At 41.0% G+C, this 24,500-nt stretch overlaps 3 protein-coding genes across 6 annotated transcripts; 1 reads left to right on the top strand and 2 right to left on the bottom strand.

Annotated features, from left to right (window-relative positions):
* Positions 1-222: 222 nt before the first annotated feature.
* Positions 223-7,357, top strand: man2c1 (mannosidase, alpha, class 2C, member 1). Its single transcript, XM_010780405.1, has 26 exons — positions 223-408; positions 742-867; positions 967-1,090; positions 1,179-1,249; positions 1,331-1,508; positions 1,591-1,780; positions 2,018-2,124; positions 2,221-2,331; positions 2,445-2,537; positions 2,643-2,759; positions 2,847-2,942; positions 3,051-3,196; positions 3,533-3,656; positions 4,142-4,263; positions 4,349-4,434; positions 4,527-4,673; positions 4,754-4,833; positions 4,920-5,014; positions 5,112-5,216; positions 5,323-5,479; positions 5,563-5,706; positions 5,847-5,956; positions 6,060-6,139; positions 6,613-6,755; positions 6,841-6,944; positions 7,029-7,357. The coding sequence occupies exons 1-26, from the start codon at positions 308-310 to the stop codon at positions 7,138-7,140; spliced, it is 3,069 nt and encodes a 1,022-aa protein (XP_010778707.1). The 5' UTR covers positions 223-307; the 3' UTR covers positions 7,141-7,357.
* Positions 7,351-10,783, bottom strand: neil1 (nei-like DNA glycosylase 1). Of its 4 annotated transcripts, none has more exons than XM_010780406.1 (10): positions 10,580-10,783; positions 9,530-9,987; positions 9,326-9,445; positions 8,487-8,595; positions 8,302-8,389; positions 8,099-8,220; positions 7,987-8,014; positions 7,827-7,897; positions 7,591-7,756; positions 7,351-7,499 (listed from the first exon to the last, which is right to left on the bottom strand). In XM_010780406.1, the coding sequence occupies exons 2-10, from the start codon at positions 9,973-9,975 to the stop codon at positions 7,438-7,440; spliced, it is 1,212 nt and encodes a 403-aa protein (XP_010778708.1). In that variant the 5' UTR covers positions 9,976-9,987; positions 10,580-10,783; the 3' UTR covers positions 7,351-7,437. The 4 variants fall into 4 exon arrangements, with proteins under 4 accessions (XP_010778708.1, XP_010778709.1, XP_010778710.1 ...); XM_010780407.1 differs by having other exon boundaries at positions 9,530-9,982; XM_010780408.1 differs by having other exon boundaries at positions 7,351-7,484; positions 10,580-10,782.
* A 259-nt stretch (positions 10,784-11,042) lies between these two features.
* Positions 11,043-14,096, bottom strand: commd4 (COMM domain containing 4). The gene is made up of 8 exons (XM_010780404.1): positions 13,999-14,096; positions 13,651-13,722; positions 13,496-13,561; positions 13,367-13,406; positions 12,725-12,844; positions 11,903-11,983; positions 11,608-11,784; positions 11,043-11,494 (listed from the first exon to the last, which is right to left on the bottom strand). The coding sequence occupies exons 1-8, from the start codon at positions 13,999-14,001 to the stop codon at positions 11,454-11,456; spliced, it is 600 nt and encodes a 199-aa protein (XP_010778706.1). The 5' UTR covers positions 14,002-14,096; the 3' UTR covers positions 11,043-11,453.
* Positions 14,097-24,500: the final 10,404 nt, after the last annotated feature.

Raw genomic sequence — 24,500 nt, 5'->3', positions numbered from 1 at the left:
CCCAAAAAAGGAAAAAAAATACGTCTAATGTTACCTGGTAAAAGGCAAAAGGATGCCCACTGGCCACACTTTGCACACTTCACCTACGAGCATGGATGTATAAAGAGAACTTGACCCTTACAGTGAAAGAGAACATGTTATCTAGTGGCCAGCCTTTTAACAGCACCGCCATCTAGTGGCTGTTTGTATGAACCGCAATAACAATACGTTTCACTTCCGGGTCTTCTGCAGATTTCGGACTTCAGTGCATTTTCCGTGATTCACCTTTATCTGTCTGAAAGCCTGCAGGTGTTTTCTGTGTTTCGTGATGTATCACCTGCCTGTGCTGAAGAACAGGCGAACTCTCCTGGAGAGGGCAGAGAAGTTTATCTCCGACATTTATTTCACAGACTGCAACCTGAGAGGACGGTAAGTCTCTTTCATACAGCTGCACTCACTTTGAACTGTAGTACTCCACTGCAGGCTTTATGGCGCTTTCTGTGACAGAATTTTTTAATGTCTTATTTATTCATGTGTTACACGAAAATGCACATTATTATCATTGCTTAAGGTGTCTCTTTGTAGATCAGTACCAGTTTCACCGATCTGAAAAATAGTGAAAATAAAAACAAAACTAAAATATCTTCAGGGCGTTTTTCTTTACGATACATATTTTAACTTAACATTGACATATTCATATAATTAACTTTTTGATTAGTGGCTTTACAAATAAGTGACTTTTCTAATGATTATTCTCTGCAGACTCTATGGAGACTCTTGCCCACTGCAGTCCATTGACTCCTTCTTGTCCTCTAAACGGATCACATTCACGGAGGCCTCCAATCAGACCTTTGCACCATATAAAGTGGGTGATTCCTTTGGACCAACGTAAGTAATATTTCAGCTTTTTTTTTTATCACTCTCAGAGAGTTTTGTTGCCTCCTATCTTGGCAGTAACCCATGCTTGATGCTTGTTGATGGTTGAAGGTGGTGGACCTGCTGGTTTAAAGTGACCCTGAACATCCCTGAGTCCTGGAGAGGGAAAGAGGTGCATTTTCGGTGGGAAAGTGATGGAGAAGCGATGGTTTGGAGAGATGAACAGCCAGTGCAGGTAATGTAGCAGCAGCCTCCATTAAAGTAACACAATTCACTTCTAAACACATGACAAGATTTCACTCTGACATCTTTTATTTTTGTAGGGCCTGAGTAAAGAGGGTGAAAAGACTAGTTATATCCTGTCTGACTGTCTGAAGGATGAGGAGCCAAACAGGTCAGTTCCTAAAACAGAAGTTCATTGCTGCTTTTGTAATCAATTGCTCACTGAATGTCTATATTTTCTCCTGCTTTCCAGTGTCACCCTTTATGTAGAGATGGCCTGTAATGGGCTTTTTGGAGCTGGTCAAGGATCCATGATTGCAGCCCCGGATCCAAACAGGACATTTTCTGTCCAAAAGGCGGAGCTGGTGGTATTTAACCGTGATGTACAGGAGATGTTGACTGATTTTGAGATGCTGATTGACATCGTAAAGGTGAAGTCACACAAATCAGTACATGTTGGTATGCTACTTTAGTTCAAACGTATTGACGGTAAACTTTTCTCTTCCTTCACAGGAACTTGGAGAGGGAGAGCAGAGGGGCTTCCAGGCGCTCTTCACTGTGAATGAGATGGTGAACCTGTGCGACCCGTCGGACCCCAGCTCCTTCTCTAGAGCTCACAGCCTGGCTCACACCTTCTTCTGCCAGAGAAACGGAGACAGCCAGCATGTTGCTCATGCGATGGGTCACTGCCACATAGACTCAGGTCTCAAATGAATGTCTGCAATTCAGTTATAGTTTAATTCACTAAATAGTCATTAGATATTAACCGATTTCAATCATAATTTAGAAAAGGCTTGACTGTATCATTTTTAGGTACCACAATTATCTATATCTGTACTTTCAAAGGATACTCTGCCCTAGAAGTAGAAATCTATTACGTAATTGCATTTCAAATCTTTCAATATTTTTGTCAAATTAGTTAATATTTCTGCATTTTCAGCTTGGCTGTGGCCCTATGAAGAGACCATTCGCAAATGTGGCCGAAGCTGGGTGACAGTGATCCGTTTAATGGAGAAGAACCCAGAGTTTGTATTCACTTGCTCCCAGGTAATTCATCACTGACAAAGTTTTGTAAATGCCATGAAGAATTTACAAATCTTAGCAGCCTCAACAGTTTGGAATTTTTCTTTGCTTTTCGTCCAGGCCCAGCAGTTCCAGTGGGTAAAGAGCTGGTACCCAGGACTCTTCTCTGAGATTCAGCATTACGTTAAGAAAGGCCGGTTCATTCCAGTAGGAGGAACATGGGTGGAAATGGTAAAGCAATCACATTTCTTGTATCTTAAGGGTTTAACTGTATTATTTGGGCTGCTATGCTATTTTATGAACATCTCAAGTTAAGATTTATTAATTCCACATTTTCCTGTCAGGATGGCAATCTGCCTTCAGGCGAGTCCATGGTCAGACAGTTCCTGGAAGGCCAGCGCTTCTTTGACCGTGAGTTTGGGATCCATTGCAACGAGGTATGGATTCATAAAAAGATGTCTTCATACTGTAACCTGAGTTGACCTATGTTTGCTTGTCCTCACATTTGCATGATACAACACTATTTTCTCTGTTTTCTTTAGTTTTGGCTTCCAGATACGTTTGGCTACTCTGCCCAACTTCCTCAGATAATGCAGGGCTCTGGCATTTCCAATTTCCTAACACAGAAGCTTAGCTGGAACCTGGTCAACACCTTTCCTGTAAGTAAAGTAGGTGCTGGGCACCAATTTAAAAACAAAGACAATTGTTTAGTTTAGATTTTCAGTTTTGATTTCTCTTTCTCTAAGCACAACACATTTTTCTGGGAAGGTCTGGACGGATCAAAGGTTTTAACACATTTCCCGCCAGGAAATTCCTATGAAATGAAAGGGAAGGTTGAAGAAGTGAGTTTTTCTTTTTTTATAGTTCACATAACATGGTGATGTTGAGTCTGAGAGAAGAATATTTACAATCCTTACAAAGTTTACATCTGGGTTTGTATCTGCCCACAGCTGGTAAAAACTGTGAAGAACAACAAAGACAAGGGCAGAGCGAACCACAGTGCTGTGTTGTTTGGGTTTGGAGATGGAGGCGGTGGACCGACACAGCTGATGCTGGACAGACTGCAGCGGGTCCAGGACACAGATGGACTTCCCAAGTCAGTTCCTGTCACACACTTTGAACCCAGCACTCGTCAGTTATAAAAACCAGGCCCAAACTGAAGCGGAAATAATTCCCGCGAGTACATTTGTCATGAGTTTTATATGACTTGTAATGCACTATGGGACTGCTGTAATGGGGAGTGCCAGCACGTAGACAGTGGACTCCACCCAGCTTGTTAGATTTAAAAGGATATGAGTGATTTCAACTGATGTCATCATGGTGTGGTTTTATTATACTAGTCAATGCTATCATGCTTTAGTCAGTATGAGTAACAATGGAGTAACCAAAGATGTTGTTTGTCACTTCCATGTCCAATTCTTTTGTTTCTCAGGGTCCAGATGTCCAGTCCTGACAAGCTTTTCTCTCAGCTGCAGGCTGACTCCGCCCTGCTTTGTACTTGGACCGGAGAGCTCTTCCTTGAGCTGCACAACGGCACATACACTACGCAGGCCAAGGTAGAATACAACCATATTCAGATTCTTCATTTATAGAGGAAATTACACTTTGCCATAACAACAAATTATCTGAGAAAAAGGAAATAATCCAAGTAGACAATAGTCTAGAAACACATAGCAACAACAGTATGGGAATACTATATATTATTGACATGCATGATATACTTGGACCAATTATAACTATACTTATAGTCTTGATTGCTAAATCTACATATACATTAATACATATAGAAGTATAACAAAAACAAAACACACCATCAAATATGCAAAACATTAGAGGAAAAGGGTATTACTTTACCACAAATACAAATGAAATAAAGGTTCAAGGCTTTTGTTGGTCATGCGTACATAGCTACAGTGTAGTTATGACGATGAAAATCTTAGGTCACAGGCTCCTCCAACAGGGCAACACAATAAAACAATGTGTGAAGTATGAACAAATATTAAAGATAAAGTTACTTTTTTTATGTTTTGTTTATCTCCAGATTAAACAGGGGAACCGTCAGTGTGAGACGCTGCTTCATGATATTGAGATAGCCAGCAGCTTGGCGCTTTGTCAGGACAAGACTTTTATATATCCTGTGGAAAAACTGCAGGAGCTCTGGAGGTCCGGATGCACCTTTTTAAAGTTTAACGATGAATAAACAAATTGTCTCTGTTGTTCCAGTATGAAAACGATTTTTCCCTTTCAGGCTTCTTCTGCTAAACCAATTCCATGATGTGATTCCCGGCAGCTGTATAGAGATGGTTGTGGATGATGCTCTCAGATATTATGAAGGTTAGTTTTCAATAGCTGTCCATCAAAACCACAGCAATATACATATTTTCTTTTTCAAAATAAATGAAAAAGAACACTCATTGTGTCTTTAGATATCCGCACTGATGGTGCTGCCCTGCTGCACGATGCCTGTGGAGCCCTCGGTTCAAAAGGAAACTCCCCTGGTGTGTTCAACTCTCTGCCATGGGAGCGCCATGAAGTCATCCAGATGCACGAAGGACCTGGTACACCCGATCTGGGTATGTTACATATTTACAGAATTCATGTTGTTGCTTTCCACACTACAACTGCATGTGATGTGGTGTCTGTTGTATTGCAGCTCTGGTGAGAGTTCCCAGCATTGGTGTGTCTCCTGTTGGAGACACAAAGCCTGTGGCTCCAGTGACTATCACTGGTCAAGTATGTGCTATATATAGAGAGCATTTCATTCATTTAGCTTTGTTGTAATTGTAATTGGCTAACCAAGATGTTGTGTAACATTAAAGGCTGACGGAACATTGCTCATGGAGAATGGGATTTTACGAACTGTCGTAAACAAAGATGGCACTTTGGCGTCTCTGTATTTGATCAACGCCAACAGGTACTGTAGGAGCACATATTTTCAACTACTACATTTACACTGAATTCATTTTTATTATGTACTGTATTAACATGAGTCACACTTTGGTTGTTTTCAGAGAAGCCATCTCTGACAGCTGTCATGGCAACCAGTTTGTCATGTTTGATGATGTCCCTCTGTACTGGGATGCTTGGGACGTAATGGACTACCATCTGCAGACAAGGTGTCGTTTATTACTCTTACATCCATCTTTTGCCCCCTTGATACACATCATAGTATTTGCAGGGTTTTTTTAGATGTAAAGCCTGACTGCAGGATTGACCCTACAGGAAGCCGGTTGTGGAGGTGGTGCAGCCTCCTCATCAGGTGTACTCAGACGGGCTCAGAGGAAGTGTCCGCTTCACCCTCAGGATCAGTGATAAGAGCACCATCACACAGGAGATTATCATGGATGCCATGTGTCCTTACATCAAATTCAACACTAAGGTACTTCATATCATTTATGATATCTGGAGAGATCGCAAGAATCACTGATCGCAAGAAAATCCCAATGTTGCCTCCTATTTCAGGTGACGTGGGCAGAGTCACACAAGTTTCTTAAGGTGGAGTTCCCTGTGCGGGTACGCAGCCCCAACGCTACATATGAGATCCAGTTTGGCCATCTGCAGAGACCCACACACAGGAACACTTCATGGGACTGGGCCAGATTTGAGGTACACCTCTGGGGAATCAACTACACAAGTAGCTAATGTACAGCTTAATGTACTTTAAGTGTCCTGTAGATGCAGTCACAACAACAATGGTTTATGTGTATTTTTTTGTTGTTTTTCATCATGGCTTCTCTCTCTCTTAGGTTTGGGGTCACAAATGGGCCGATTTGTCGGAGCACAACTTTGGGGTTGCACTGCTGAACGACTGCAAATACGGCTATTCAGTGCACAAGAACACTATGACGCTGTCCCTGTAAGGTTTCCCACTGTTTTCATACAAATATTCTACAAACGGTACAATTTAGTTTTTCCAATTGTCAATCATTCTTGCAGCTAACAGTAAATGTCTGTTTTAGACTGAGAGCACCTAAGGCACCCGATGTCAACGCTGACATGGGGACTCATCAGTTCACCTACGCCATCATGCCTCACACAGGTAAGATTGAGTTCTCAATAAATCTTAAAGGGACAGGGGCAACAGCAACATGTGTCTTAGAGTAATCAATATCATAGTATATAATATACAAGTATATGCTTTATTTAATATATTTGTCCTACTTTACTTTGATATGAGACATCCTATGCCCTTTGAAACCTTGCAGTTGCTGGTTTACCACTGCCCTTTCTAACAGAGAAATACAAATTAATAAAGCAAACACTTAAACTGATACTAAAGTTTAAGTGGCTTGAAAATGATTTAACTGCTGCCCCCGCCTGCAGCACTACATCGATTCACTTCTAAGCCATAACCCCTGATTGCTCCATAAACTGGGGGCAAACCGACTGCTGTCTACTGTAGGCAATTCACTTCCATTAAAAGAACCCCACAAACTCCACTGCAATCTTTATGAACAATGCCTTTCAAACCCTGACTTTGAAACTGGTGTGATAATATTTTCTGTTATATAGGATCCTTCCAAGATGCCTCTGTCATCCAGGCTGCGTACAACCTCAACTTCCCTTTGAGGCCAATCCGGTGCCCTGCTGACACCGTGCCCTGGAGTGCCTTTTCCATCAGCACTGCTGCAGTGATCCTTGAGACCATTAAACAGGTAGCCAATTAAATGCTAAGCTTGACATAGTGTGCCTTAATCCAATCAGCCCACTAATGGCTATTTACTCCATTTACCATAACAGGCTGAGGACAGGAAGGGAGCACTCGTAGTTCGACTTTATGAGTCACATGGGAGCAGCGTCACTGCAACTCTGAGAACCACCTTTCCGATCAGGGAAGCCTGGCAGTGAGTAACTCCATTTGTATCATGTTTACTTCTGTCTGGCATCTTTTATTGTCTTCTAAGAACAACATTTTTTCCCCCGTTCAGCTGCGATCTTCTGGAGAAACCAGACCCCACCCGTCCGGCACACATCACGTCAGGGGGAATCACTCTGGATTTCAGCCCCTTTCAAATTGTGTCCCTTCTCCTCGTCTTTTAAAAAAGACACACCATTCCTTTTTTTGTACCAACCTCAGGGGAGTCACAAGTACCAAATCCTAAAAGTTAGAAACTAGTCTCAAATGTGTCATATGGTGATGCCGTTTATAAGGAGACTTTACATGGACTGCCTCTTTGTGAGCTACTTGTAGATGAGAATGTGAAAAAAAAATGATTTGATAACTATGCATTAAAACAATAAACAGTTGCAGAACTTTTACAGTATCCTGTGCTTTATTCAAAACTGTTCCATAGTATAAAAACATACACACAATACAGTGGTGCCTCCCTTTTCTCCTCATTTGCTGCTCTGTCTGGTAACTCTCCCACTCCGCTTCTCTGGACCTGCAACAAGGACAACTATGACATTAAAATGTTTTTTGTTTTTTTCGAACAATCCCCCAGTAGTGAAAAACATTCGTTCTATTTTGAGAGAATATAATGAGCACACCTGCAGCTGGCTCTGCACTGCTGGTCTTCCTCCCACGAGCAGCTGGTCTCTTTTTTGTTTGAGGTGATACCATTTCTTCAGACTTCTCGATTTCCTTCTTTGCTGTTTTGGTTTCCTGTTTGACCACCTTCTTCTTTGGTGTGCTTTTTGAGCCTCCTTTGGCCCCCTAATTAAATCAAATATATTAAGAGTGACATCTGTAGAGCTCATTACTCATCAACAAAAAAAGCACATACCTTTTTCTTATCCGTGTAATCATGGTCCTCTGTTTTCTTTGCTCTCTTTTTTGCCTTGGGTGACTTTAAGTCTGTTAAATGAGAAAAGACAAATCTGTTCAAGCATCAGCCATCAGATACATTTTGTGCGGAAGTTGTCAGTTTAATGTATTCAAAGTACCTTTAGGTGCCATGGGGCCTGGATCTCCCTGAAGAACAGAAGATATTACTATCAGTGACATATAAAATAATGAGCCAGATATTAAAATATTGGATTATTTCTATGAACTCACGTTGAACCACATAGTTCTGCCATTGTGGTCCCGTAATGATTTCATCCCATCCACATAGTAACACTGCAGCCATGCCTTAAACTCAGAGTAGTCCTCCTTCTTGGGGTCGTAGCCCTTTCCACCTATGACAAAAACACCATCAAATCGACTTGAATTACCTCTGAATTATTTTATGAATGTGTTTTACTCAATAGGAAACTAACCTTGGTTCACCACCTCCAGAGGAACGGTATGACACAGTCTGAGCAGGTCTCCCGTCTCCTCTTTCACCGTCTTAACCCTGTCTGAGGCCTGGTGCACAGAAGAAAGAAAGGCACTGTTGAATAATGTAATGCTGTGATTGTCAAGTGTCTGATCTAAAAACAGGTATCCGTCTGGGATACGTCACCTTTTCGTCCTTGATCTCAGTTTTCAAAGGCTTCTCGTTTTCACATAAATCTTCTGACTCGAGGCCTTCCAGTACGGACCTCGCTGGCACAAAGGGTGGGATGTTTAACCTAAAAAAAAGAAACTACTTTGGAACCAATCTTTTGTAAAACAGAGAGGCTCCTTTGTTTTCAAAGGGAGGCTGAATGTATGCTACGCCTGCAGGATGAGGAACCCAAAACAGAACAAAGATACTCTTTTTATATCTGGAGACAGACCTTGAGACTCATGAGAGCAGGCTTTGTGTTTCGGTCAACAACACAAAGCAGACAATTTGTCTTTTTCTTTAAACTACAGTAGAAGCTCACAGGAAAAACTAAATGTTATATATCCACAAAGTAATTTATAGTATTTCTAATCCGACCTTGATTTTTGAACTAAGGAAGCAATGAAAACAAAGAAAAGATACTCCCATCTTGATAAACATCTATGTCTGTCATCATCACCAGGCGTTCCTCCCTGAGAACTACTTGTATTGTAGAACTTGTATTGAATGTGGGATGCAATTATAAGTTGGTTGGCACAAAAATGTATATGCAACTATTTTGGTAAGTAATTTGAGGATTTTCTGCCATAGAAGACTTCACTAATTTAAGACATTTTACTGACAAAACTGTTTATTATATCATCAGATTATTCCATTGTTAAAATCATGGTTAATTTCAGGCCCATATTCAAAGCGGGTTCTCATGTCATTGTGGATACCCATGTCACTTAATAGGTTTGTTATTGGTGCATCCCTAAATAATAACTACACAATATCTAATTTGATCAGTTCTGTGGTTTGTTTATGTGCATCACCTGAAAAGGATTTCAGCCCTCAGGTAGTTCCCGATACCGTTGAAGTACTTCTGATTGAGCAGAACTTCACAGATGGGCCTGTCAAAGGCTCGGTCAGACAGGTGCGTCACAACGTTCTTCCTGCAAAATCAAACACTGGTCAGTGTGGGAGTGAGTTTTTGGTCTTGCAGATTAATTAAGTGAAAGTCATCAATAATTACTAACCTGAAGCTTTCGTACTCAAACATGATGCAGGGCCCTCTGTCAGGCTGCCAAGTCCCGTTGGCCTGCCAGCTGCCAAACCTGCGTGTATCCACAAAGCTCAGCACTCTGCAGGGCGTCTCTTTAGAATAAAAACGCAGATGGGAATGTTTGGGCAGCTCATCCTCTGAGGTGAAGCGGAAATAGCCTGACATCCCAAAGCGGAAGACTACGTCCATGGCCTGGTCTGCCTTAGATCTCTGTTTTAAATCATCACTTTTCATAGGCGTCAGCGTGAGCTTCACTTCCTTCCCTCTGGAAGAGGCAGTGATGCGATAGGCCTCACAGGTGAAGGGCACATCAGGACTTTTGCTGACTTCAGATTTTCTGACCGGGCCAGTGAACACCACTCCAGCACACATTTTGTTTACGTAAAGGCTGCCAAGGTGGAGCTCAGGTCCCTCAGGCATTTTGAAGCTGTGCTGTAGAGAATGAAATGGTAGAGCAAAGTTAAACATAAGCGCTGTAGCTGCTTTTAATGCACACTGAGGATGTGTGTGTGTGTGTGCGTGTTTTAGAAAACCTGGGAAAACTTACATTCTGGACAAAAACTGCTTTTAAGAAGATAAATTACAGTTTTTTTAACATTTCACTACTTTTAGGTCAACAACATAATAGAACTACAGAATATGTGAAGGCAGTTTCCAAAAAGCATTTCAATATATTGTTAGGGACACTGTTTTTTTCAAAGATAGGTTGGGACTGTGCTGGATGACCACAGTATTTCTAAAATCCTGGCCTGTGCGCCACACACACACGCACACACACGCACGCACACACAAAATAGCAGTGAAATACACACCCGGCCATTGACTTTAACATAACTCACAATCACTAAGACTACACAACTTGACACATCAATGCCTTCAACCCTGCCACAGAATAAACAATATGACAAATCATGGATGGCCTCAGAGTATTTTTGCAAAAGTCAGACAAATAAAAAGAAGGCGTTATCATTGAGTTTCGAGCATTGGGTGCTGCGAGGGGCATCACTGGGCAAAAACAACTTACTTAACTAGGAAGCAGACCACTCCACGGACAAACGAGTCACTTCAACTTAAACCTCAGTAACATCCCATAACACACGGAATGTGTCGGGTTACTTCAGTTTACGAAGGGCTGCAAGATGTGCAAGTATGGCACAAGCAGGGCTTTCACAACATGCTTGTTACCAAACGTGTTGTGGTTCTTGGTTTTATAACATCATCGCGTTCTATTCAAGATTCAGAAAATGTCGCGAGATCTCCATGCCTATAATCTCGTTATTTATAATTAGATATATATGCGGTGTTTTACATGTGTTTCTCAACCTAGTTATTCTCATGTTTAGTACTAATTCACGGAAAACTATGAACAATTTAGCTTTTCTAGCAAACTCACAATAGTATACAGTTAATTATCACAACAGAAGCAAACAGTCCCGTCCCATTGCATGTTGGGATATGTATGCGTTGTGGAAGAAAAAACAAATCTCTGTAGTTCACGTTTTATTTGTTATTTATGGGGTATCAGAAAGTACAACACAACGTATTAACATAATTTAAATCAAAATGTGTGAATCAATATACAATATTTTACAAAAATGGTCCATTCAGTATTCTTGTTCAGTCTGTAAACATGTGTACCAATATTTCCTGATGTGTTAGAAAAATACCGCACAACTGATAAGAGTTAAGACTAGCCATGTGCTCTCTTCCAATGACTCAATAACAGTCAATGGAAATAAAAAAAAAACAAGCAATTCACATGACTTTTGAGATGACTTGTATCATATAAAAAGAATTATACTGTACAACATGTAAATATGGCACTTTTGGCAGACTATCAGCATAATTTGTGTCCGGCTCTTGATCAGACATCGAAGTCCGATTTCTCCGTCCCGTCTTCATTGTAGTGCATTCATCCTAACCTGTGCTTGTTTGAGTTCTGCAGGAACAGAGGGGAAAATAACCATCAACACATTATCATGGCTAATAAAACAGTTTGACGTGAAGGACCGTAGACAGAATAACTGAAAATGGACAAAAAGCAAACCTGACCTGCAAGCAAGACTCTGAACTTGTCTGCAGAAACAGAAACAGCAGTAGTCTCTGTTAAGCCTGACTCCGCTCCTTGTGACTGCAGTTTAAGCTGAATCAGAGGTTCATTCACTTCCCTCAGTTCACTGGAGCTCAGAGTATAGTCGATACGCCATGAAACGGACTCCAGTCTGCCCACTGAAATTCATTGGAGGGCAGAAGTGATGGTCAGCCAAAAAACTCCCAGAGTCAACTCTCCTCATCAGTTATTTTTGTCTTCCTCTTCGAAAAGGACAAGATAGACAGAAATACTTACATCTTAGACTGGTCTCTCTTAGTTTGCCTTGCAGCGCAGAGTGCTTGTCTTCATATGATTTGCAGAGCCCCGTCGTGTGCTCTAGAATTGTGTGAGTTATTCAAAGTAAATTCAAGATTTATTCAAAGTGCGTAATCACAGAAAAGTGTTTAAACACATTGAGCAGAAGAACTGTCCGGTGCATTAACACAGAAGTATCCAACCAGTAACAGAAAAAAAGTAATTGCCAAAAAGTACTTGAAAGGAAGTTTATGTGTATCAAATAAAGGGGAAATCTTCAATACATTTTAAAAAGAGAATCGAAAGTTGGCGTTAAACAGCTGTCATTGTAACTGTAATCAATGCACCTAAGTCACAATGTTCAACATCATCCTCCCCAATAATCAGCCCTTTCTAAAGTGCACATTATGCACAGACAGGGTCACCTTTGAGGCGAGCTGAGTGCAGTGTTTTATTATATTTAGTAACACAATAGCTGTTTATGCTATGCCTTCGTTTTTAACAACAATACAGCAGGCTGTGATTTGGGATCTGGATATTTCTAGAAATGTGCAAATCCTACAATTATACACCTCTGTTTTCAGAGACCCTTTGCTGTTTAGTAGACCCCGGGTTTCTGCCGCACAAGCTCTTTTTAATGCCGACCCTGCTTTTTTCCCTGAGATATTAAAAGTACTCAAATATATTGGTCCAATAGTGTTTTTAGTTCCCTACTCTTTGTACACATTGAAGTTTAGAAAAAGGTCTGTGAATTTGGCAACTGCAGATAAAGACATAATCCTATTCTTTGATATCAAACATGAAGGACCCCAGTGAACTTACCTTTAGGCAGACCAAGCTGCTGCAGCTCACTGGACAGAGACTCACTGTCGACATCATGCTTGGCTGCACTGGAGAAAATGAAGCTGAGCACTGCCACAGTAGCTTTGACGTCTCCACTCTCTGCAAGATGGATTGACATCATGAATTTATGTTTTACAACCAAAATATGATGCAAATATGGCATTCTTCTAGGCTTGTGTGTAAAGTATGAGATTAAAATACATTTTCAGCAGTAGTAGTGTATGCTTAGGTAGACCTATTTAATCAAGTACTCCTCTGAAAAAGTATTCTGCAGTACTGATAATTTGCTTTAAATATTATTGCCATTTTACACTCACACATCACAACATATAAAAGGCAAATAATCTGCATTTATTTTATACCTATAGTTAATAATTACTCTGCCTATTAAGATATTACTCACAAAACACATGATGAGCTTACAATACATGATTCCTTGTTGTAAATGTAACCAAGTATTTCCTTTTTCTTTTTAACACATTCAAAAATCTACTGATACAACTACATTTTTATTTAGCAGTATTTTTAATGCAGGCTCATTTTTTTTTAAATGATGTGGTTTAATCTTTAGTGTTGCCACTTTAACTTTTGTAAAAGATCTGCAGTATGAGGGAGACTTACCAAACTTTGCATCTGCAGTGAGCTTTGTAACCTTGTCATACTAAGACAAAAGAGAAGATGATCAGTTTGAGTGAATTCTGAATATATAGAGAAGTAAAAGATTATGTGTAAATATATTCAAACTCTTACATCAATGCCCTCCCCGAGCAAATCCTTCAGCACTTGAGCACACAGGAGTTTCATTTTGACACTAGACTGTGACATTATTGAGAAGACACAGGTATTAGTTTAAAAATAAAACGCACCATTGACTTAGAATTAAATAACCTAACATTATTACTCACAAGTTTAGCTAATGTGCTGATTTCGGCAAGAACCCAGTCGGGGCAGTCCAAGTCTCCACAGAAACGGAACCGCTACAAAAGACAAAACAACAGATACATGTTTTTACTGGACAGTAACGACAGTAACAACCAATGTAACGATAGCATTAACTTGCTTTAACTACCCATCATTACAGCTACTAACTAGCCTAGCCTGCTAGCTCCCATAAAGCAGGAGGGCATATCGATCGTGTTAAAGTAAATATAAACAAACAACATTTATAAACATGCAACTATAATTTCCTATAAATAAATCGGCTTCTTATTAATAAAACTACAGTCAAAAAACAAGATAATTTGACGGGTTACCATGGTTGTGTCAGTCAGCTGATGTTGAAGATAGAAGAACGGAACCGGAAGTACATTCTATTTCCTCACACCGATTGGACGAGGGAAAAGTAGGCGTTCCTTCAGGCACATGATGATTGTGGTCCTGATGTGGGATCAATGCATTACATTCAGAACAGCAAGAATCCTAAACATCAGTTTCAATTATTATATTATTTTCGAGTATTTTAAGTCCTGGTTCTGAAGATAATTATATGTCTTTGTTATTGCACCATAACAAAACTGCCAACAGGAGAGAAGTAACTTACTTTGATACAAACCCTGTCAGACACTTTATTAGGTAATATTGGTTATCCTGATGGGGATACTTTGCATTGTTTTATCACCTTGATAATAAATAAATAATTGCTTATATATTTGTGGCTATATGCGTTGTTTCAGAAGTCCTATAATCATACACAGTATTACTTGTGTTTTGGGTTGAAATATGCAGCTTTAAAACTATTTATTAAACTCATATTTTGTTTGCTTGTTATCTCTCTCTGTCTCGTCTCTGTTCTCTTTCTCTACAGGGCTTGAGGCAGGGGGCGTGATTTTCCTGGCTTCAGATGAGGCACACTTGTTGTTTCCACTGACATCATCAACCTGTTCCATAGCCCGGTCCAGAGTGCCTTTCTGCAGCTTTAAGGTTCAAGGTTAGTTTATTTGTATAGCACATTTTAAGACACAGAGGCAATTCAAAGTGCTTCACATAGGCATGTAACACATAATAATTAAAAACAAAACAAACATACAAACAAAAACAAAAACAAAAAAAGACAATTAATAAAAGCGATAAAATACTTGCTGCAGCTAAAAGTGCAATGATAAGGCTAAGTTAAAGGATCTCAGGATAGGCTGCATTAAAAAGAAAGGTTTTTGAAAGAACCCATGGTTGGGGGGGTTTAAGCTTTTTGTCTCCCTGCATTCACTGCCAGCTTTTTTTTTCTAATTCCATTTTTCATTTGAGACTTATCCTTACCTGCGCAAGTCTCTGCTTTGTGCTCCAGAAAAAATGAGCAGGCTACACATTTCTTCTGTCTGCAGGTCTGTCGGGCCACAGCTGATAAGACTTAAGACTGGCCATGTATTCTTAGTCAGGGTCAGGGAGATAGAAAGTCTCCAGGCAAACATCAGACACAGCAATGATAAGGCTGTCTTTGGATAAAAGCGTCAGCTAAAAGACATGCAATGAAATGTCTTGCTTAAAATGTATTGACTGGGATTTGAATGGCCAACAAAATGATTAATTTGTTAAACATACAGGTTCATTGTTTGCCCTGTTTGGGATGATAATGTGAGAGAAGGACTGTGCTCAAGAAATAATGGGGGCATACAACGTGACTGCATCTCATTGTCGGATTGTATTGTTCATTATTTTGTTCTGCTTGGCAAAGCTTCAGTAAACCTTCAATATACGTAATACATCAAGTCAGTCTCCTGCAGCTTCATTGCCTTTCAGTACTCTGCTCATCAAGGTTTTCCTTAGAGATTTCAGTTATGTGTGTGCTTTTGTTTCTTCAAGAAAACTGCAACACCTGACAATTTAACAAACAGTTAAAAAGTGAAATAATAGGAATATCTTGGAAAAGCATGGAGGATACATGTGAAATAGTAATCTCAATTTATGAGGGTGAACCCCCTTAAAGACCAGTGTGTGGCTCATTTTTCAAATGCAGTTTCGAAAATAACAAAAAAAAGAGAAGCACAGGCAAAAGCTCAAATAGATTTATAATTCATTTTGCAAAATACAAAGTGACGCTTGAGCATATATGGACAGGAATGAAAACAATTTACCATCAAGCAACTTTGCTGGGAAGCTGAAAATGAAAGGCACGTATGCAAATCTGTGCTGCTATATTTTGGGGAAAAAGAAGGAAGAAGAGAAGGAAGCAGATATTAGTCATTGTGGAAATGTTTTCAGATCAGATGACTCAGTAGATCCTGTAAACAGAGTCTGGTCGACACATTAGCGGTATTCATAAACAATAATATACTAATACAATAGTTTACATCATGCTAATGCATTTTTTATGGGCTTTGTGTGGGATAGAACAGACAGCAAAAACATAATAAAAAAGATTGCAAATACCTTGTCTCCTCTTAATGTCAGAAGCAATCAGACATGTCTCATTTGAATGAGTCTCATCAGGAGGTTTTGTCTCTTTGCTTTGGTACTTAAAAATGTAGATGTGCATTGAAATGGAAAAATGTTTTATGATTTCCATTTGTATTTTGTTACATCCAGAACATTATTTTCTCATGTTTCTACTGCAATAGGTCATTTCAAAGTAATGCACTTATATTTCAAACATTCATCACTTACAGTCAGAGGTGAGAAGTAACTAAGTGCATTACTGAAGTACTGTACTTAAGTACAATTTTGAGATACTTGTATGTTACTTGAGTATTTCCATTTTACGCAACGTTGTACTTCTACTTCACTACAATTATTAAGTACCATTAGTTACTTTACACATTTGGATTATAACATGAAATATAATCAACATAAGACTTTAGTTACACCTGGAGTTAATTCACAAACTACCCTAAAGCATATGAAGTAATTTAAACTAGCTGCACCTTAACCAGCTTTGACAACACTTTAATGCATCAATAATTAAAATCAAAACATATCATATATTATTCTGAAATAGATCAATTTGCATAATGAGTACTTTTACTTTTGGTACTTTGAGTATGTTTTGGTGCTAACTTGAGTAATATTTTGATTGGAGGACTTGTAACAGAGTTTTCATACACTCTGGCACTTATATTTTTACTCAATTACAAGATCTGAATACTCCTCCCACCTCTGCCTAATATCTTCTGCTCATACTGCTCCACATACAATACTTTACGTAATATTATCTAATGTATCTTCACGTTTGCGGTTGTAAAACTATAGGTTACTTACGTAACCCCAGTTCTCAGAGTAACATGAAGTGAGATGTCTCACTATGGGATGCGCCTCAACACGTATGCAAACAGAAGCATCAATCTCATTACGCCAATCCTGATTGGCTGGTGATCTTGACGTCTACGTCAGGGAATCCACCCACCCTATAAGTAGCTTGCGCTACGACGCAGCGTCATTCAAAATAAGCACCTCTTCTCGCTTCGCCTTAGCAAGAAGGGCCGTCTGGTGAGACATCNAGTTTGTAGCAGTGCTTGGCCTTCCTACTGCCCTTCTTTAGGTGAGCCTTCGCAAAACATCGCCTTCAGATCAGGTGACGAACGGGCTTACAGTTCATCCAAGGCTCACCTAAAGAAGGGCAGTAGGAAGGCCAAGCACTGCTACAAACTGAGGATTGAGGAGCACTTCAATAATTCCGACCCTTAAGGGGTGGCAGGGCATTGAGGCCATCACTGACTACAAACCCACCACCCCCTCTCCCGTCAAACGACGTCTCCTTCCTCAACAAGCTGAATCATTTCTATGCTCGCTTCGACAGGGACAACCAGGAGACAGCCACTAAGGCTGTTCCCCCTGCAGACCACCAGCCCCTTACACTCTGTTGGAAATACCTTCACCACACTGAGCAGGATTAATGCACGCAAGGCTGCTGGACCCGATGGCATCCCAGGCCACGTTCTTAGGGCCTGTGCTGGGCAACTGACTGAGGTCATGACGGACATTTTCAACCTGTCCCTGGCCCAAACTGTTGTCCCCATGTGCTTTAAAACCACTGCCATAGAGCCAGTGCCCAAACACTCTGATGCAGCAGGCCTGAATGACTTCCGTCCCATTGCACTTACACCCATTCTCATGAAGTGCTTAGAGAAGTTGGTCCTAGCACAGCTTAAATCCCTTCTATCACCGACACTGGACCCTCATCAATTTGCATACCGGACTAATAGGAGCACGGAAGATTCTGTTTCCATAACACTTCACACCGTCCTCTCACATCTGGAAAAAAACAACTCCTATGCAAGATTGCTGTTCATCGACTTCAGTTCAGCCTTCAACACCGTCATCCCCACCAAGCTAATCACAGAACTCAATGACCTGGGCATCGACGCCCCCCTTTGTAATTGGATTTTAGACTTTCTAACCAACAGACCCCAGCATGTCAGGTTGGATAATCTCTCTTCCATGACCCTCAGCCTAAATACCGGTGTCCCACAAGGCTGCGTGCTGAGCCCCCACCTCTACTCTATCTTCACCCACGACTGTACCCCTGTACATGGTTCAAACACCATCATCAAGTATGCAGACGACACAACGGTGATCGGCCTCATCCACAACAACGATGAGACGGCCTGCAGGGAGGAGGTTCAGGAGGTTCAGCATCTGACTGAGTGGTGTGCCGACAATAACCTGGCCCTCAACACAATAAAAACAAAAGAACTCATTGTGGACTTCAGTAAATCGAAAGGCAACACACACACTCCCATCCACCTAAATGGAACGGCGGTGGAGCGTGTGTCTAGCTTCAAGTTCCTGGGGGGGTCCACATATCCGATGACCTCTCATGGTCCAACAATACCACCAGCTTATAGTAAAGAAGGCTCACCAGTGTCTCTTCTTCCTGAGGAGACTAAAGAAAGATCGCCTTTCTCCTCAGATTCTGGTGAACTTGTATTGCGGCACCATCGAGAACATCCTGACCAGCTGTATCACAGCCTGGTATGGGAACTCCACAATGAAACAGGAAGGCATTGCAGAGGGTGACGAAAATCGCCCAACGCATCATCGGTGTCCCACTCCCTGCCATCGAGGACATCCAGGGGACACGGTGTCTGCAGAGGGCGCACAACATCTTCAAAGACACCTCTCATCCTGCAAACTATCTGTTCGTCCTCCTACCCTCGGGGGGGCGCCTCAGGAGCCTCCGGTCCAAGACCAGCAGGTTCAGGGTCAGCTTCTTCCCCAGGGCTGTTACCCTGCTGAACTCTGCCCCCTGATAAACCCAAGCCCATACACACCACCCACCCGTTTATATATTTTACTGTCAATGCCGTTTATACTGTACATATTCATCTGTTTATAGCCTATTTATAATTATTCTATTTATAATTATTCTTATTATGTAGACCCCTGCACTGCTATTTTGCACTTCTGGTCAGATGCCTAACTTACATTTCGTCACATGTACTATGTAATGACAATAAAATTGAATCTGAATCTGCAATCACACAGCGCTGCAAACCAAAGACAGTATTCCCAGGGTACTAGTCTTTTATAGAAAACCACATTTGTACCAAGTTGGCTCATAATTTATGCATCATAACTGTCTAGAATGAGGGCGGCACAAGTTTCAACTAATGAGGACACAACTTCTCTAAAGTCTTTGACTCTTATTTTGAAAAACCCCAGATGTTTGAGCCAGTTAAGGTTAACTCTCCTCTTGAAATACCCTTTGCAATTGTCCACTTTATAGAAACTGTAAACATATCTCTCCACCTGAAATAAATCAAGGAAAATCTAAATTTGTGTGCTTGGATTCAGACAGACAAATGTCCTCAAACAGGGTAATGGACACTAGGTTTCACAAACAATTCACAAGCTTTAATCTACGTATTAATGGTGGAAATTATGACAGAGCGTGAGATCAACAAATGTAGCTGTGGTCTTGATTTGTTGTTTTTGCCCTTTGCTTACCTTTTTTTCTTAAATAGACAGCAAAATAAAGAGACAATGAGAACAAGGCCCAGAGCAGAGCCCACCAGAATGGTAACCAGTAAACCTGCAGAGCATGAAGCAAAGCAAGCAGAGAGATTATGTGATGATCAGTGTGTCACACTCTTCTCCATGTTTTCCTTTGCGGCAGTATGTGTGCAGGTGAGTGGTAGTTTTATTATTTTAAAGCATAAATATATTATTGTAAATCAAAACGATAAGAACAAATATTCAACTATTAATTGTATTATGTATGCATGTTTTGTCATGTTAGTAGTATACACCACACTAATGTATCATAGGCTGCTCTATGCAAAATATACATTTATCCCTTCAAATGGTATGGTTAAGTTTGCTTATCTATTAACACAAGGCCATAATTCCTGATAGCATTTTCCATTATTAACATCATTTAGATGAAGAAAAGTTAGTTTAAACTATTATTTTTGTCCTACTTGTTAGAGCTCTACAAAGTAAATGCTGCTTATGAAATGGAAGACAATATACAGGAAGCAAAGAAGAACAAAATATACAAAGCAACATACCAGTGTTTATCCAAGAAAGGTCAGCTGAGTGACAGAGAAACAGGGAGGAGAAGAAGAAGAAGAAGGTGAAAATAGAGAAATAGGCACCTCAGATATGGTACCATCAGTTGGAGAAGAGCTTAAATGTCAAAGATAAAACACAATAGTTTAACTTTAATGTATTTTAACAAACATGCTGACAGTATAAACCCACTCAAATTCAGACATTTACAACATTTGTGACAGAAAAGTGTTTACCTCCTTTAAACCTCAACGATCTGCTCTAACTAGATGTCAGTAAATCATCTCGGCCATGTTTGTGCTAAGACATTCCTGGATTGGTCGTATTGGCACGCACTTTGAGAATGCTTCAATATCACAGTAAGTGTTCTTCCAGGCAATTTCATACAATTTTCCCAGTGTCTGCTGCTGGGAACTCCAGCCCTGTGTGTTTCTGAAAAATACTTGACTTAAATGTTCACAGTGAAGGGTGCAAATGTAGCAGGGAAGACATTAGCCACATATCGCCTCTTGTAAATTGCTTTTATTGAAAATAGTTTCCCGTAAAAAGTATCTGTTCCTTTACTCGTTGTAAATGACATTTTGAAGAGAAGAACAAATTGTTAGACATGTGATGTGAAGCGCTGAAGCTCTTGCAAATTGGTTTATGGTACGTTAAATGTGTCTTCTTCTTACCACGGCAAATCATAGTACCACTTTCTTTACGAAATATTGCGTACGTGTGCAAAAAAACCAGAATTTTACCTTAGTTAACACGAATAACTAGAGTTTGTAATATAAATTATTATTGCTCGATGGTTGAGTTCCCACCTCGGAATTTTGATGTCATATAATATAATAACAATAATGAAGGCGTGGTCCTATGAAATGTTATAAAGGGGAAAGAAGTGTGACTACGTACACTCAGGTGAAGTTAGTCTGTTCCATAGGGTTATACAGGTACCGACTATCTGTTAGACTGCCGGACCGACACGACACAGGCTAGCTCCACTCTGCAACCAACCCCGCTCGCCGCCCCCTTCCACTACACACTTCACTTACGGCCCGTCTTGGTAGACTGAAACAAACGAGACGGTCCAACCCTCAAGTTAGGTCGGAAACTTGTCAAAGACCGCGTCCAAGTAGTTGCCCATAGTTTATGGGTGCCCGCACTCAGTATCAGCTAACCATGAGCTCACAACGCACCCGGGAGTGACTTAAATGCACATACTTAGCCACTTGTTTAGTCGATGGAAAGACATCGTTCAGTAAAAATAAGCCCCCCAGTTTTAGACCGCACGCCTTTGCACGCGCACGCGCACCCCCCGCGCAGTACTTCGAAAGGACGCTAAAATGAGAGTGTACTGAGTAACAATTGTCACACATGTTTGAAAACAACGACCGTCTAGTCGCTCGACGTCCCCACCGGGCCAAGTTGGTAGTCTCGAGACGACGGCGCGTGCAAACTGCTCAAAATGGCGATAACTGCCCGGGCGCCTGCTGAGGAGGCACGAAGGGTCACGACACCTGTTAAAGCCTTGTACAATGTTAAGAGAGCTTTTGTCACGGAGGATTATTGAAAAGTCTGGTAAATAAATGAAGGAGGGAAATGCAAATTGATTAACCAACACCTTTTAGAGATAACGCATTGTCGGAAAAAAAAAACACCCCAAAGAGAGTCAAAAATCTGTAACGCGGTTGTCGGAGGAGATGAGCAGCGGTACGGTCTAGATGGCACGCGCGACGATTTACCATTGCAGTCGCTTTGCGTTGAACAGCTGTCGGCCCAACTCCACGACCGCATAGAAAACTTTCTCCATCAATAACAGAAGCACGCCGAACGACAAAATAAACTCGTACTTATGTTTGCAGTGTATTACGAGACGGGGACGAAATTGTACGGTTTTTCCGGACCAACTTACTACATACCGCGTGAAGTCGCGACAGAGGACAAACGATGGTGGACGAACACACTCGAAGAGTGTACCTACGAGATAGAATTCTGTTTGAAATTCCAGCCTAACTAAAACTACTCGAGAACTTTTCATCCGGAGAATACTGTGTTATTACATTGAGAAGGTGATCTTCAGACGGCGGGGACATTAACCCAGAATTTCACAAATGAAAATACAGCCACTGACCACGATGTGGACATACCTAATAAATCGAGGTATACGACTCACCCACCTACTTACACCGTACAAAGGCGTAAAAGTTCGAAGGGGAGTCGTCGAATACGAAAACGGTTGTCAGGTACACGAAACTGTACGTCATCACTCTTAGGAGACGGAGAACTAGCAAGAAACCTACGACCGAATATCACCCTACCGAACACAGAAATATCCAAATAGATAAATCCGAGGACAACAGACAAACGGAACGACAGACACACACTACCGAAGATAACACATATACAATACTAATAGGAAGTAGATCCGAACCCTACCAGCAATAGAGACGAACACGTCACTAACCGCACACACAGCTCACGTACCGTCTCGGACCGTTTGAGCCTGTCAGTAGAGAGGTGAGTAAACTCCATTTCGCTCAGCAAAAGTCGTCAAGACGGAGCCAGCCCACTGAGATCGTACATGAGACCGACAAAATACATACCCGAGAACACGCAACAAAAAAGTTGAAAACCAACCCACATAACAAAAACACCATAAATCCACGAGATAGTTGAGGATGTGTTGAAGTCGCTTATCGGTACCGACCGGTCTTCTTCGAGCAGTTCTTGGATCGTGCAAGAGCCGGTATAGGTTCTATTGAGACTGCGAGAAATATGAGATAAGCACTTCTTTCTCGGTCATATGGTTGAAGACGGGACACATACAGAGCCAGACCAGGACTATAACATAAACAATAGGAACAGAGAAGTAGAAGATATTACACGGTTGCAAAAATGTAAGTCGAGTTTGCAATAGAGTGCGGACCTCTTGGTCGACCTACACAGCCGCGAGATCTCCTACTTCGAGAGGGGTTCCGACTTAGATTTCTCAGATGGACCTGACGATTCAGTCTGGAATCGGGGGGGTAGATAGTCACTATGTAAGACGACACAGCTGGTTGTCAATACTCCGAGAAACTCAATCTAGCGGAGGACACTAATATGGCCTACTGGTTCGAGTTGTATGAAGGGTCGTTAAGTTTGGTTTCACGAACGGTCCTTTATAATAGGACTAACCGTAGAGGAGAGGAAAGGAAGAACAAGGTCCTACGGTGATGTCGGTCCCAAATAGGTGTAGGAACCGAAAGGTTACCCTACAACCTTCTGTCTAAGAACGCGATCAACAGTAGACAGTGAATAATACGTGAACACATCGATCAGTACTCAAAAAAACAGACCAGTGCTATTATTTCTGATCAAAGATCGCTCCGGGACGTTAAGAAACTGGGTAGAAAGAATGATTACATAAAATTGTCAATTGAAAAAAATAGATGTGAGTAATATTAATTGTAAGATTGTCCTTATTTTCACGATGAAATGAACATCAATACAAAAAAAAAAAAACGTTTAGTATATCAGGTAAATATTGCGCAGTAGGAGGTCCACTAACACGAAACACCCCTTATAAAGGATTGGCAGGTACATTGTAACGTGGTCAACTAGTCAAGTTTGAAGACTGACTCGTGATGCCGGTAGGACGAATTTAGGAACGAAAGACACCGAAGAGCCCAACAAACAGAGGGACAGGACCGGGCAACGCAGTCGACTATCTCACAAATACACTAAATATAGAACAATACGGTCGTACAACTAAAAAGAGAGACTTGAATCGACTTATATGTAACCCAGACCGCCACCTCAAGAAAGTCTTAAACTAAGACGCGGTGAGATGCACTCAGTCTTGGAGACCACGAGAACGTCCTGAACACTACACTTAGAGGCCGAGCTTCGAGGTTTATTTAGGTAGTCACAAACTGTAGTTTCGAGATGACGGAGTAGGGCACCAGAGGAAGTACTCAGCCACAGAGGGTGACGTAACGATGTGTCTCAGGGGGTGTCGACCGAGTCTCGAGTTCGACTTAACCATTATAGCTTAGTTGAGTTACGCAGCTTCTTTCAGATGTTCTTTACTCTTTGACATGACAAAAGAGGGTCACCCTAAACCCAGCCAAACATATACAACGGAACGGTACTGTACGAAATTATTATTTGACGGGGACGGTTTCGAGTAAAGGTCCGAATATCCAGATTTATGTAGTTCGGATGTATCGATGTCTTTATACAGACGTCTGCTTCACATATATATAGTTATACGTCATGTCGTTCACGCAAATCATCCACCGACGTAATACCGCGAAAAGACATTAATGACAGAACGTGATCATAT

Source organism: Notothenia coriiceps, unplaced genomic scaffold (assembly GCF_000735185.1).
Source record: "Notothenia coriiceps isolate Sejong01 unplaced genomic scaffold, NC01 NC01_scaffold00021734, whole genome shotgun sequence".
In the NCBI taxonomy this organism is placed as follows: domain Eukaryota; kingdom Metazoa; phylum Chordata; class Actinopteri; order Perciformes; family Nototheniidae; genus Notothenia; species Notothenia coriiceps.
Note: the sequence above shows the minus strand (reverse complement) of the source record. Positions and strands in the feature narration are given on the sequence as shown.

What these genes read in the sequence shown, in the direction of transcription:
- man2c1 (XM_010780405.1), top strand. Translation starts at nt 308, where the DNA reads ATGTATCACCTGCCTGTGCTGAAGAACAGGCGAACTCTCCTGGAGAGG. An exon ending in GAGATGAACAGCCAGTGCAG is followed by an intron (nt 1,091 to 1,178) that starts GTAATGTAGCAG and finishes TTATTTTTGTAG; the next exon opens with GGCCTGAGTAAAGAGGGTGA. An exon ending in CCGATCAGGGAAGCCTGGCA is followed by an intron (nt 6,945 to 7,028) that starts GTGAGTAACTCC and finishes TCCCCCGTTCAG; the next exon opens with CTGCGATCTTCTGGAGAAAC.
- neil1 (XM_010780406.1), bottom strand. Translation starts at nt 9,975, where the DNA reads ATGCCTGAGGGACCTGAGCTCCACCTTGGCAGCCTTTACGTAAACAAA. An exon ending in TCTGGAGGTGGTGAACCAAG is followed by an intron (nt 8,221 to 8,301) that starts GTTAGTTTCCTA and finishes TTTTTGTCATAG; the next exon opens with GTGGAAAGGGCTACGACCCC. An exon ending in ATTACACGGATAAGAAAAAG is followed by an intron (nt 7,757 to 7,826) that starts GTATGTGCTTTT and finishes TGATTTAATTAG; the next exon opens with GGGGCCAAAGGAGGCTCAAA.
- commd4 (XM_010780404.1), bottom strand. An exon ending in TGCTCGGGGAGGGCATTGAT is followed by an intron (nt 13,407 to 13,495) that starts GTAAGAGTTTGA and finishes CTTTTGTCTTAG; the next exon opens with TATGACAAGGTTACAAAGCT. An exon ending in GTTCAGAGTCTTGCTTGCAG is followed by an intron (nt 11,495 to 11,607) that starts GTCAGGTTTGCT and finishes CTGTTCCTGCAG; the next exon opens with AACTCAAACAAGCACAGGTT.